Source organism: Aspergillus flavus, chromosome 3 (genome assembly GCF_009017415.1).
Source record: "Aspergillus flavus chromosome 3, complete sequence".
NCBI lineage: Eukaryota > Fungi > Ascomycota > Eurotiomycetes > Eurotiales > Aspergillaceae > Aspergillus > Aspergillus flavus.
This window is the reverse complement of record NC_092407.1, coordinates 3,244,191-3,257,717: the sequence shown is the minus strand read 5'-3', so window position 1 is coordinate 3,257,717 and position 13,527 is coordinate 3,244,191. Positions and strand designations below refer to the sequence as shown.

At 47.6% G+C, this 13,527-nt stretch overlaps 4 protein-coding genes across 4 annotated transcripts; 2 read left to right on the top strand and 2 right to left on the bottom strand.

Annotated features, from left to right (window-relative positions):
- Nucleotides 1–109: 109 nt before the first annotated feature.
- F9C07_1438152 (vesicle coat complex AP-3, beta subunit) lies at nt 110–2,987 on the bottom strand. Its single transcript, XM_041291125.2, has 3 exons — nt 2,779–2,987; nt 2,556–2,713; nt 110–2,488 (listed from the first exon to the last, which is right to left on the bottom strand). The coding sequence occupies exons 1-3, from the start codon at nt 2,816–2,818 to the stop codon at nt 194–196; spliced, it is 2,493 nt and encodes an 830-aa protein (XP_041144879.1). The 5' UTR covers nt 2,819–2,987; the 3' UTR covers nt 110–193.
- A 169-nt stretch (nt 2,988–3,156) lies between these two features.
- F9C07_2105122 (uncharacterized protein) lies at nt 3,157–3,822 on the top strand (the record flags this gene model as incomplete). The annotated part of the gene is made up of 1 exon (XM_071508987.1): nt 3,157–3,822. The coding sequence occupies one exon, from the start codon at nt 3,157–3,159 to the stop codon at nt 3,820–3,822; it is 666 nt and encodes a 221-aa protein (XP_071365143.1).
- Nucleotides 3,823–3,976: 154 nt separating this feature from the next.
- Nucleotides 3,977–5,559, bottom strand: F9C07_7137 (putative kinetochore protein nuf2; the record flags this gene model as incomplete). Its single annotated transcript, XM_071511579.1, has 4 exons — nt 3,977–4,090; nt 4,139–5,053; nt 5,128–5,388; nt 5,458–5,559. 4 exons carry the CDS (start codon nt 5,557–5,559, stop codon nt 3,977–3,979), a joined length of 1,392 nt encoding a protein of 463 aa, XP_071365142.1.
- A 210-nt stretch (nt 5,560–5,769) lies between these two features.
- Nucleotides 5,770–7,364, top strand: F9C07_2151979 (translation initiation factor 2B, alpha subunit). Its single transcript, XM_041291122.2, has 2 exons — nt 5,770–5,889; nt 5,945–7,364. Exons 1-2 carry the CDS (start codon nt 5,843–5,845, stop codon nt 6,909–6,911), a joined length of 1,014 nt encoding a protein of 337 aa, XP_041144877.1. The 5' UTR covers nt 5,770–5,842; the 3' UTR covers nt 6,912–7,364.
- Nucleotides 7,365–13,527: the final 6,163 nt, after the last annotated feature.

Here is a 13,527-nt window from a genome sequence, read left to right as displayed (position 1 = left end):
TTGTACTATTCACAAGCACTTGCATCGTTCAGTCATTCATTCTCTTCTGACAGTATTGTTGAATTTCTCAAATGTTTAGTAACCTCGAATGGTTCTATCACTAACACAAGTTTATGTCATTGAGTATATGAGCAACGTTCTATATATATACTTCTATGTTAAGGTTCATGTAGTTCCAAAAGTCCCCAAATCATCAAAGTACATCCCTTGAGGATCCCTGGACATGCGTACCACTCTGGGTTAGGAGTTGTCTTGCTTCTTCACCGTCATCCGAATCTGTCTCTTCTTCGGTCTCTTCCTCTTCCTCCTCATCTTCATCCTCCTCGTCAGTCTCCTCTTCAGTCTCCTCGTCAGTCTCCTCCTCAGAGTCTGTAACCTCTTCCTCGGACTCTGTTTCTTCTTCAGATTCATCGTCTTCTAACCATTGATCGAGAGTCTTATTCTTCATCGCCGACGCTGCTGCTGGCATGCGCCCGTTCGGCTGTCTACTTGTAGCTGCGGCAGTGTTCTGGTGCTCACGTAGGGCTCTATCAAGTCGTTCACCTGCAGTCGCAGGTGCTTTCTCCACAAGCTCAGATTTGACATCTGGTTCCCGGAGGCTGGGATCAGGTTCCTTTCCTAACTCAACCCAGTCAGGAAGGTTTTGATAGCCCATGAGACCATGAGGGCCCGCGTCCGGACCAACAATCAAGGTAGAAGAGCCAATCAAAAGATCCTTTCGTGTTTCTGATGGGCTAGGGGCATGCGGTACTGGTTTCGGTGCGAGAAGCAGCAAGTTCGCAAGCTGTGTAGAAGAAGGCGATGCAAGAAGAGATTTGTATAGCCGAGCACGGTCACGCAGATCATATGAAGTGTCATATCTAGCAAGGAGGAGAAGGTATCTCCAAAGGAGAGCAATTCTATCTTCCTGCGGTTCAGGTTTCTGTTCATCGTGGTTGTTTTCTTCGTTTTTCTCCTCGTCCTGATCATCGGTCCACTCATTCTTATACTGCTGTTCGACCTTGGGGCTTGCCGGAGGTTCCTCCTTGGGAGGGTTCCGTAGAAGATGGTGTAGATATACCTTAGCTCCTAAGAGAACAATCTGTTGTTTCACGGCTTCTGCCTCATTGGCGAAGTCCTGTACTAGGATTCGTAGAACATCTGGTGCAAAGTTCCTCTCCGGTTCTATACCCGCATATTCTCCGACTAACCATACAATAGTCGCCCTAGCATCCGGGTTATTCGTTAATCCGAGGTGCTTCACCAACTCAATGACAGTTTGTTCATGCGAAGCTGGATCTTGCTGGATTAGATGTCTGATCACGGTCAAGGATTCCGATACTAGATTGTCGTCCAGGCTAATGATTTGGTTGAGCAGTAGGCGAAGACAATGGCCAGCCGTGCTAGGGTCACTTTGTGCACAGCGTCCGATTGCGCGAACGCTCTCGCGCACCAGCTCGGGATCCGTTCCTTGGGAGAAATGTTCGAGTTCGCTAATGATCACACCCTTTAAGTGTAGACCACAATGGGGGAAAAGAATCGTGAGGATCTCGAGTTTCAGACGCCAGATATGAGGTGGATCTGAGGCGCGGACGAGGAAGTGAGAGACATATTTTCTGAAAGGCGCGGGATGACGCAAGCAAACAGCGACAATGTTGTAGAGCACAATATGCTGCACATCCTGAGGGCTTCGGAGTAGAGCGACCAAAGGACCAACAACAGCAGCAAGGTACTCTGGAGGAGCGAGATACAGGAAACAGCGAACAACATTCACAATGACTGCGGAATTGCGATTCTGTAAAAGTAGCCTGCAGGAGCGCAGGAAAATCTCAAGATCGGGATCCACTATGGGTACTTCGTATTCCCTGCCACTCTCGTCATCTCCTTCTTCATCATCGTAGAAGCCCTTCGACACTGCTTGCTTAACTTTCTCGGTTCTGGGGGGGAAGCATTTTCGGGCATAGATAGTCAAAAGACGTAATGTGGCGATCTGGCCCCATTCGTCCATATCGACGAGCTTCTTAACCAAGCCGCGGTAGTGCTTGTGGATAAGGTCAATCCTATCGGGACAAACTTCTAGGAAAGCAGAGACAGCCGGTCCAGCGACGAAATACTGAGTATCACCTAGTAGCGTAGAAAGGTAGCCTATTAATTGTGGCAGAGTGTTCGGGTCCAGGCGATAGCACTTCGGAATGGCCAATGCAGCTGCTTTGCGGACATGCGGGCTCATGTCGCCGCAACCACGCTTAATTGCAAGGGAAACGATCTGGCTGATCACCGGCACTCTGATACCAGACATTGTGCGGAGCGCCATGGCTCGCACCTGGGGGCTTTGATCCGTAAGCGATTTCTGGATCGTGTTGATGGACAGCAGCGCAAGGTCGGGCTCGGCCTCGGCATGGTGAACCAGGTAGATATAAACAAGCTTCTTGACCTCGACATTCGCATTTGCGACGTTCTTTACGACTGCGGAGAAGAAAGGAAGGGAAGGCTCGGAGCGATACATCAACTAATTAACAGAACCAAGGTAATGTCAGTCAAAGCACTGAGTCAGTCAAACCGGGACTCTTTCATACCGTGATCACCCTACGCATGCCATCCAGGACTTCTCGATCATGACGGCTATCGAGTAACTTTTTGATGTGTGCGGTGGTTACGTTGCGGGAGGTAAGGCCTGTACTGGAGCCTCTGGTCATTGCTGCGGACTGAGCTGCTTCAAGAGTGAGCTCTCGAGCTACAAACAGTCAGCTACCTAATTCGGCGGGATCTATCATGGAACAATAATAGCGTTTCTATTACCTGTTTCCAGCATCGACGATATCCGGGAGATAGTCTCCATGTTGACCCCAGAGCCCTCTTTGGGGCGCACACTGAATACTTGGTTTGGAGGGGGTGTAATGTTCCTGAGAAAGAGAAGGGGGTAGGAAGAGTTGAGAGTTTGCGGCGGAGAGTGGGCAGGTGACGATAGCACCAAATGGAACTACTAATTAAATGAACTGCTGCCCGTCTCCCCGCAACTCCCCAATTCAACTTGCCGGCACGCGACGTTCCAATTAACACTATTAAACATGTCCTTGCTTAAAGTGCTTAAATGAAATCCTTGTCTCTTTAAACCATGACGACATTCTTCAGCCGATCAGCTACGGTTAGCCTTTCATTCGGAAAATCATTACAGCCATGATATCAGCCCGCCAAATATATCTTGGCAACTGGGTGACAGACTTTATACAATACATCCTCGATCACGACGCCAGCCGAACAGTTTTAATCATTTGCTCAACTCGAGATGCTTTTCTCAAGCAATTGCTCGCAATCACACGCGCCCATTCAAGAGAAACTGCGGAGAGCCATCCAATTCTTACAAAAACCATCGGACTACTCTCAAATTCAAACAGAATCAAGGTAGTCTACTGCCCGACATTAGAGAATCTTAGAGCTTATCTCTCTGTGCTACCTTTATCTGGCGACCTCATGCAAGGACCTGTCGCCGAAGAACAAAAGATACGGAATCCTTTGATGGCGATTCTTGATCTAGTAGCTTTGCATCTGCAAACTTCGGAGTTCTCTGCTCAGGGATTATCTAGGACATTTGCGAATGCGGTTGAGGCTGCCTCTAGGGAGGGAATGGATCTTGTGCTTTGCGAATGTCGAAATGCTGCAAACCACAATGACGATGAACGCGGCGAGGTATTATGGTGCACTAATGTCCCATTGCTGAACAGTTCAGTGCGAAGGGGGGAAAGTGCTTGGCTAGGACGGAGTGTGCCTGTGAACAGAGTCGCCCAACGATGGTTCGAATTCAACGAATCAAGCCGCCCTGCCACAGATACCATGCATATATGAAAGAGTCTAGCGTCAATGGGTCAAGGAATGGATCAAAATAATGATGTGTTATGAAATTATGTACTATCGTTCTTCCAGTGTAAAACCGCAACCAACCGGGTATCCTAGAGTCGACCATATAACTCCTAAAAACCAAACAAGATGACTCCGTGACTCATATACACTTTTCCATTTCAGTTATGTAAAGTTTGATATGCGATTCCAGCCTCAAATATTCATCATGGGCACTCTGAATCTCGCTTTCAATGTTTTCCTTGAGGTCCACCATCTGATGCGAGTTAGTCATCTGAACGATCACGAAGGGCTGAGATCATACCTTTTTCTCAGTTTGCTCAATTCTAATCCTCCTTCTCTCCATATCACGCTGCTTTTCTGCGCGCTCTTCACGAAGCTGTTTCTGAACCTCCCGAAGTTCCTCCATCCGGGCCTGGGCCGCCTCTGCCTTTTCTTGCGCGTTCTTCCGCAGAGTTTCAATCCTCTCATTCCACCTTGCTAGCTGCCGCTGTAGCAATTTTTCAGTCTGCTCCACCTCTCTGACGCTATTGCCTCTTTCCGAGATCGCTTCCTTGTTCCGGGATGCTCGTGATTCTTCATCCTCCTCCTTTTGCAACTCCACTGAGATATCTTCGAGAAGTTTGACGCAAGCCTGGACATCATTGCTGACGACAGTGAACGTGTCTGACGAAGTTTGGAGCGCTCTCGCCCTTTTCTCCATTGCATCAATTTGAGCCTTCTCGCGTAGTAGGTTCTCCGACAGCTCGGTCAGAGAGGCTTGAAGACTGACTGGACTTTCCATGGCATATGGGCGGAGCTTCTCAACCTCTTGTCGGGTACGCACGACTTTCTCGGTCTTCTCCTCTAGCTGCGTTTGCCGTCTGGTTTTATCTGCCTTGACTCGTTCCAATGTCTCAGCAACCCGCTCCTGGTTTCGTCTCAATTCAAGTAGTCGCGCCTTTAATTCGTCATTTCTCCTGACTTTCTCCTTTACTTGTGCTTCGTTAGCCCGTAGATTCCGGCGCATTTCTTCCAGGCGTTGCTCCATCTCCTGGTTCTCTGCATATAAGGTATCGATCCGTGCCTTGGTCTTCTCCGACTTGTTGAAATGCTCATCGATGACGGGCGTCTGAGACTCGCGGAATCGAACAAAGTTGATAAGATATGAGAATATTTTGACCAAGCGATCGTGCGTAGGCTTTGTTAGGTCTGTGAAGGTAAAATCATTCACCCCGCACTATTTTGTGGAACGAGTTAGCTCCGGTCGCTGGATAGATAGATAATGACAATGCTGGCAAAGACTTCACCCACTTCCATCATAAGCTTTCTTAGGCTGACGAAGAATCCCATGAGGTTCCGTGTATCAGTAGGAACAATATCGGGAAAGTCGCCGCCAACATCATCTGCTGCTGCGCGCATTGCAGGCTCTACAGCTTCATGGGTGATGTTCATGAGAAGCTCAGCGAACCATTCGAATACCATTTGGATTTGTTGGGGATTCGGCTTGATAAGGTCTGCAGCCGTGAAGGGTATGCCGATATCGTTAATGCATCCTGCAATCTCCTTATCGGGCTATTGCCACTGTTAGAAAATCATTGTATTAACGGGAAAATGACCGCTTAAGCTAGGCCATATACTAACCAGGCGCATTAATGCATCGTTCTCATCTTCCTTCTTGCGGCCTCTGCCGTGATGCTGTTGAGAGCCACGAAATTGTTGACTCATCCGGTGATTATAAGCCATCTTGTCAGACAGATGTACTGAAGTCTGACAGAATGGACACGGGACGGTAAATAATTGTGGTGGTGAGTTGACAATCTGCTGTCTCTATGTTATGATGATTGTTTACCGCCAAGGGCCTCGCAGGGCAACCGAACAGGACTAGCGCGAATTAAGAGGGGCATCGATGCAAATAGTACAAACACTACCCACGTCGCTTTCAAGGTTTCGATGACTCTTCGCCGTATTAAGTTCTATTGCTCTTGAAGAGACTATCAAGTCACCAAGTGTTCTCCAAACAGTCATTATGGCGTCCACTACGCCGGCACCGTCAGAATCTGCAAAGCCCTTCGAGTGAGCTCATGTACTGTTAACCCTCGAGTCCTGCAATAGGCTAATCTGTCGCTAGCATTGTCGCAACTTACAATGAGCTGCTTCGCTCGGATCCCGACTTGACAATGCCAATTGCTGCCATCGAAGCTTTGGTATTACTTCTCACACATTCTCCTTCGTCAACGATATCAGAAACCCTCGATTTACTCGAAAAGTCCACCGCCCACCTGAAAAAGTCAATCCCTAATCCCATTGGTCTCTCGGCTGGAACCGATCTCTTCCAACGGTATCTGATTACTACGCTACAGCGACCAGGCCAGCTAGGACCTGCTGGAGATTTCAACGCTATCAGGGCCCATCTTCTCTCGAACGGTCGGTTGTTCATCAGACGTGCAAAGGAAAGCCGAGACAAGATTGCTGCGTTTGGGAGGGGATTCGTTCGGGATGGTAGTACAGTATTGACAAACGGTGGATCCCGAGTAGTCGCTTCTTTATTGCAGAAGGCTGCTGATGATAAGGGTGGGCCTTCTGCGGTGCGTTTCCGTGTCATTTATGTCCTCTCTCCCGCTAAGGACTCTTCTGCAGAGCCTGAGGGTATGGAAACAGTGCGCGCACTGCGCGCAAAGGGTGTCCCTGTGGCTACGATTCCGGAATCAGCTGTTGCCTACTCCCTCGGAAAGGCGGACATTGTCATCGTAGGCGCGGAAGGTGTGGTGGAGAATGGAGGCATCGTGTCTCGGATGGGAACCTACCAAATCGGTCTTCTTGCCAAGGCTATGGGAAAGCCATTCTACGCCGTGGCGGAAAGCCACAAATTTGTCCGACTGTACCCGCTTGGGCAATATGATCTACCCATTGAACAACGGGTGATCGACTTCAACACTGAAGAAGATATTACTGACGGACACAAGCCACAGTCGGTAGCTCATAGCTCGGATGTGGTGGACTTCACACCACCCCATCTCATTTCCGCCTTGATTACAGACAGTGGCGTTCTAACACCAAGTGCTGTTAGTGAAGAGTTGATTAAGATCTGGTTCTAGAAATTTTGAGAACAATGAGGTATAGATGCCCGCCAAGTTGGGATGCAGATTCGGCGTTTGAGCTTAATGATGTACCCCGCTTCATGGCAAGGCACAATGTATTTCAACGGAGCTGGGGAAGTCCAGCTGAAAAGGACTCATTTCTGAGCTATCACTCACTGGATCAGTTCAAACTGACTCGGTGTGCAGCACACCCATTACATGTGTGGCTGTTCAATAGTATTTGGCTTGTCGGCAAGGCGTGGTAACCAAGCTCCCACAACTCGTTCGTCACACGACTGGGCACATGTGACCTGTCTTATTTTGAGGATGGCCTCCGAGTATTGGAATGAGGAAGTCAGAAAAACGATGTAAGGACGGCGAGTCGAGTATTCTACTAGGCGCTGGTGGAAGGAGACTATTATGCCATGTAGAAGCATGGCTTTGATACGACCCACAAAAAAAGAGCAACATCATGACTTGATTAGACAATAATGAACTTGAGAGATAATGGATTCCATTTCAAAGATGATCCACACACACACCCTTTTCACCCTTTTCCAGTTCCCATAGCGCCGTATACCCACCCCGCCGAATGGTTAGGGCTCGCCTCTAGAAGCGTAAACCTGAAATTCAAATCATCACACATTTCAGCGTTACATATCGTGTCCCACCCAGGATATATCATATCTCATAAACGAACCCCGTAATTCCACCCATACTTCATAAGAAAACCATGTCCTGCGACAATGTTCTCAACATCACCAAGAATTTATAAACCGACAGTCGCATATATCCCAAACCATCCGTTTGATACAAACCGCCTTTCCCGACCATCGTAGTGATAATCGGTGGTCCTCTTCGAATAAAAGTAATCGGACGTCGGCTCGGCTCGAATCCTGATTTGCAAGAGAGCGCAGCGAGTGACTGATATCGACAACCCCGTGCCGATATCTAAAACTTGCATCATTCCAGATACAATGTCAAACGAGGGACGTTTTGCGGGGTGGGGACCCCCAAGTAGACATAGTAGTTCGCTCGAGGACTCATCATTTTTGCCTCCCGATTTCCTTCTCCATGTCAATTTCATCCGTTTGCTTGATCGACATGTCCGCCGTCTCGAGTTCAGTTCGCGATCCGCTTCAGGTACATGTCCTGTGTATCGAATGTCTGCAGAGATGCAAAGGCGTAGAGGAGTAGGTAGCCAAAGGCCACGAATAGCCATAGAAACGCCATGGTCTTCGTACTGTGATTTAAATTGTTGGCTAAATTCCAAGTATCTCGACTATGTGATGGTGTATGTGCACACACCCAAGCAATGTGCGAGCATGGATAGAAGATAGGACGATTATAAGTCCAGCAATTACTACGTTTACTGGAGGGATCCGGACTTTTAAGTTGATGTGTGCGCTGGGAAACACGATTATTGGCATGTGTTCGGTTTTTAGTCAACCAGTGTCCCTGATCAGGCAGTCAGGGCAGCCATTCTCTGGTGTACATTGTCGCGGATCCCTGCAAGAATCGGAGGGAGAGGGAATGAGAAAGCGGGGTTCTCATTTTCTGGACTACAAAGTAGTACTTTTCTTTCGGGACAAGCATGAGGTTGTGGTTCTCTTGAGCCAATAGGGTTGCTAGATGGCCTTGGATTGAACTCAGATCCATGCAGTCGGTGACTTAGAATTGATGAAGTGGCGATGTATCAACTGGATTTTCCGATCTACCAGAGTATATTTTGTTGTTACCTCTGATCGGCTGATTCTTCAGTCTTAGACCAATAGGTGGGATTAGATTATGGCCATTACATGTCTATAACATCAGTCTCATCTTTTATCAACAGGATTTTGTTTAGAATTTGTTTTTTTTATTATTATTTAGAATTCTGTTTCGGTTGACCAGGACCCAAAATCGAACAAATCGGCTTCGATATTCGGCGGTGTGATGTCGAGGATGCGGTGAGACAAAGAAAAAGTACTCTAGTCCCTTCATGGAATTCCTACAAAGCGGAAAAAGTTCCAATAGGAACTCCATTTCCCATTATGTCACGGTTATGCAACCCAATGTATCTCTGGTTGGGCGATAGGGCCCAGAGACTCCTGGGGACACAGTGTTTCTGCTCATTCAGCTGGCACTCTTTCCTCTCTCGTCATCCGAGGGGACCCGGAGATTTTATTCTAGGGACTGTCAATAATTGACCAGGTTGCATATGATTTATAAAGACGTAGGATAATCTTAGTCATGCCAATCACGACCCTGCAATTTCCCCTCTAACAGCGACAGCCGTTAGCAAAGTTAATCGCTAACTTTTGCATGAGATGGACGGCCTTAGTTCTAGAAATTATTATGTCTATCAAACACGGATGGTCAAAGCCCGTCCGTTTACTCCAGAGTTAGGCTTCAGTTATGAGTCTTGCCTGTGGGGAAAGACACGTGCTTTCCACGGGAACTTCGCCAAAGCCCACAGCCAAATAGGTGATTGGACGGGTCCCTGGCCTGTCTCCACTGCCCCTCCGACGGGCCCGAGGTTTCTGTGCCGTTGGCGGGCCCATGGTTGGGACGTATTTCGTTTTATTGGTACGCATTTCAGTCGGGTAAGACTTACAGAGTTCGGTACAATGTCGGGCTGTTGGGGGGAAGAGAGAGGGAAAAATTACCATTAACAAAAGGCGTTAGGTATACACTACTAACTGCCAACACTTCACATTATATATCCATTTTGGCTGTCTGTCCAGTTACTTTGCATTAACTCGGGCCGCTATCTCATATTATGATCCATCCATCATAAGAAAATCCGTGCAATCAGCAACCCCGCCTTATCCGCGCCCGTATCTATCGATTACTGCAATCCTTCCCTACAAGCCCTCGGTCCGCAATCAAACCCAGCCTATAGACTAAGCCCTCTCTCACCTGGAGAAATCACGTCTCCCACTTGGTGGCTTGCCAAACATAAACTTCATCGGTTAGGGGAAGAAAAGATAGCCTCGAGGATCTCTCATGGGATAATGGGCGCAGAATCACTGGCACCCGCAGAGCAAAACAACTACTATCCTAAAACCCAAGAGGAGCAGGGATCACAGTCACACCATTTCCCCGAAAGCGACAAACCCCGTGATTCCTGGTCACTTAGAGGATTCTTGAGTCGCCACGTGAGCCGTCGGTATCGCGTTCTGGAACGGGAGCCGAATAGACTCCGAAAGCGATTTACCAATTAAGCGGTGGATGATAAAATTGTATCCATCACTGGTTTCCTTTTTACCCGTCATTTTGCCCTATTCTAGCACCGCCCATTGTCTCTGGATAATGGGGGATTTACCCGCTCGGAGTACCTAGTAGAAGGGAGAAAGAAAAGAGGGCGTTCGTGTATGTGTCTCAGACAAAGGAAGAATTCGAGCCGTCCATTCAAAATCTGGCCACGTGCGGATATATCGGGTTTGCCAACTGTTTGATATCTAATGGTGGGATTTAGTGATAGGCCCCGTCTTCGACTCTTATCAACAACTGCCATCTGTCAGTCCCTTTGCCTATGTGAGACCTGTGATGGATCCGCTGAAACATCGATTGGAGGGGAATAGTTTAGTAGTCGGCTGTTGTCAGTTTCACTAAGCCGTTGGGTTGAATGCCAGTTATTGCTTGGCATCTGTATAGCAGGCATTCCGTCCGTCCAAGGTCTAGCGCGGCATTGGACGGGCGATAGCGAGGTTTCGCATCGGATCTAAGCACATTCCGATTCGATAGCATTCTGAGGGTGTTCGGAGTCTTGGAACAATGCTGGGACCGGGATATGACATGTACGATAACGAACAATGAACGGAAATGGCAAAAGAGCCAAGAGACTATCCAAGAAGGAGGGGTAGAACAAGGCAAGTTCGAGCAGAAAGAAGACAGCAAGGGTTCGACAAAGCGAAGCCTTTCAAACTAGTCAAAAACGCTCATTGGAGGTGCTTTGGTTCTTATATAGACCAACTGCCAACACAGGGTCAACGTGGTTCCCTACAACACTGGCAAGTAAACTTTCAAGCCCATGCAAGACGCTTTAGCGCAATGGCGGCTGCGTGCGGGCAGAACTAATATCAGAAACCTTTCAAATAGAGCCCGTTTATTCTGATCTTCTCGGTGTTAGTTGTCAAGGCGAAATACTGAGACCTGCACCGTTGGCTGGTACTGTGACAACGGCAGAAGGTATCGATCATTACATTCTTAGCTTCTCCGGTATATAGTTTGTGACAGGTGAAGTTATCATTATGCATGCAGTGTGACACAAAAGGTAAAAGCATTGATGTATAACCTAGCTCCAATTACCCGTAGCTTAGTCGTGTGAGGATTCATCGAGACTAAAGTGAATAAATGTGCCAAGGACAGTGGGTTCAATTGGAGGATGGATGCTTTAAGCGTGCTTTGGATAAGCGGAATCTAGAAGCCGAATGCCTGAGGAGGTTGTCGTCTCTGTAATGTTACTTACAGTAATAAAAGTGTCATATTTACCCCATCATCGTGATAAAAAGAAATTACACCGCCAATCAACTACGCCGATCACAAGATTGCGATCAAAATCAATCTTGATCGATGTAGGGCTTCGGACTACTTTCAGTCATATGAGCTACAATGACCTGCATTGCAGGTCAATATCAGATCTACGCAATCAAAGAGAGGCTGTTAGCCATGACACCCGCTCAGATAGCACCGGTACCTTTGAGCTTCGGTAGATGTTTGAGGGAGGGTTTCCCTGCAATTTCCCTTACTCGTAAACAGAAGTCAATTGATTGTCTAGTACTGGCGTCCATGCAAGGCTAGAAGTCGAGGCTGCTCGTTATTTGGTCTGCTTTAGTCAGCTGGAATGTCTTAACCCTCGGTTCCCCTGCTAGATTGAGATCTGGCCGAGTCTTTAATTAATGAGATGCAGGAACAAATGATCCACTGATTTTCGGGAGATGGTCGGTTCGCAACCGTACTCTAGCTTTATCGACAGGCAAGATGGCGAGTGTTACCTGAGGAGGTAGTACCTGGTAAGATATGCGATAGTTTTAGCTGAGGAGTATCTGAGCGTGGGTGTCCAAGTTATCGCTTATTTGCAGTCATCGGCAAGCAAGCATGTGGGAAAAAATGGATATCTGTGCTGGGGTACGTAGCCTTCTGGAGACTTGAGTCATTACGCTGCGATCGAGATACCAATGATAGGGCAGAACCACTGCATCGGCACAATCGGAGAGGGACCACATTCTTTCGAGCGGCCCCAGTTTGCGACTCGGGTAAGAAGTCTCCTAGCCTTGAGTTCGGTACTTATAATGACACTGAGATTACATCTTCCAATTATCGATGTTTTCTTCCTTGTCCAAATCCAGCATTTAATCGCGAGGATCCAATCTGCAAGGCATAATAAACTGGGTGGATACTGTCTAATGAAATTGAGATATTTGTTCCGGAAAAACTCTGGCATTACGCTCTGGGAGATTGTTCGAATAATAATAATTGGAAATGAGTTCCATACCCACATATGCGACTAGGACGGCCAGACCTGCACCGACTGGCATATTCTCGGAGGAAGTCACGAAGTGATCGACAAAAGGAACACTGAAATCTGAACGTCTGAAGATGAAGTTTGGAACCTAAGAGATTAGTAGGAAAAACAAAGCCCCACGCTCTGGAAAGTTACCTAAAAATGGAGGCTCGACCGTTACATCCATGGGTTCTGCACGGCATGGCCCCTGCGCCTGGGCCTGTCAGTGGCTGTCATAAACGTACCACGGTACCTGACTTTTTCTTTTCGGTAAGCACCCCAAGAGCGCCCGGGGAGGAGCTTGGTTACAGCTCAGTTACTTGAAGCTAACACCGATGAAAAAGCTGAACTATATCAACGTACGAGGAACACCTCCTAAAAGGTAAATGTCGGAAGGTGCTCCTCGTTTTGGTAGGCTTTTGTTGCTGTTCTTCCCGTCAGGATAGGTATCGCTGCCTGTCCCTCGTTGGATAAGCGAAACTACCCAAGTCTTAGTGCGACGTTATGCTTTAAAACCTCTCCACCGGAGCATTCCACTCCATTGTTCGTCGTCATTTTAATATAGCTAGTATACCCAACGGTCTTTCGGAAATTTCTTTTCTACTTTTCCTCTGAGATCCACCGGTGTAGAGGGTAACGTGTTATGTACGAATATGTATAAGTCTACGTTTGTAATATAGTGAGTCCTGGAGCTGTCAGTTCGCTATAAAACTCTAGATACCGTGTGATCATGAAATCTTGGATGACAAGTAGAGTCTTGTATGATAAAATTATTTAAAGTATCGGGCCTTGGGTCTCAGATTAGAGAGTTTCGGCAATTAATCTATGATGAAGAGAGTCCACTAGGCGTCAACAATGAGATAGCCACCTGAAAGGATGCAGTAGACTGGCTAGTAAGGCCTCTGGAACACGTAAACAGGTGTTGATGTCGTGATTTACTCCCTTTGACATCAGAGGCTGTGTTAGCGCTGTCTCAAAGACTCTAATGTACCACTTCCTCTCACTCACAGTACATCTACGTATTGCATCCTTCTGAGGATACCAACTGCACTGATGCGTAGGCAGTCTGGGACACGTAGAGAGAGCTAGGCTGGTACTTGGTGCATCTCCTAGCCTTCAGTGAAGTACCAGCTTTAAGAGGTGAAG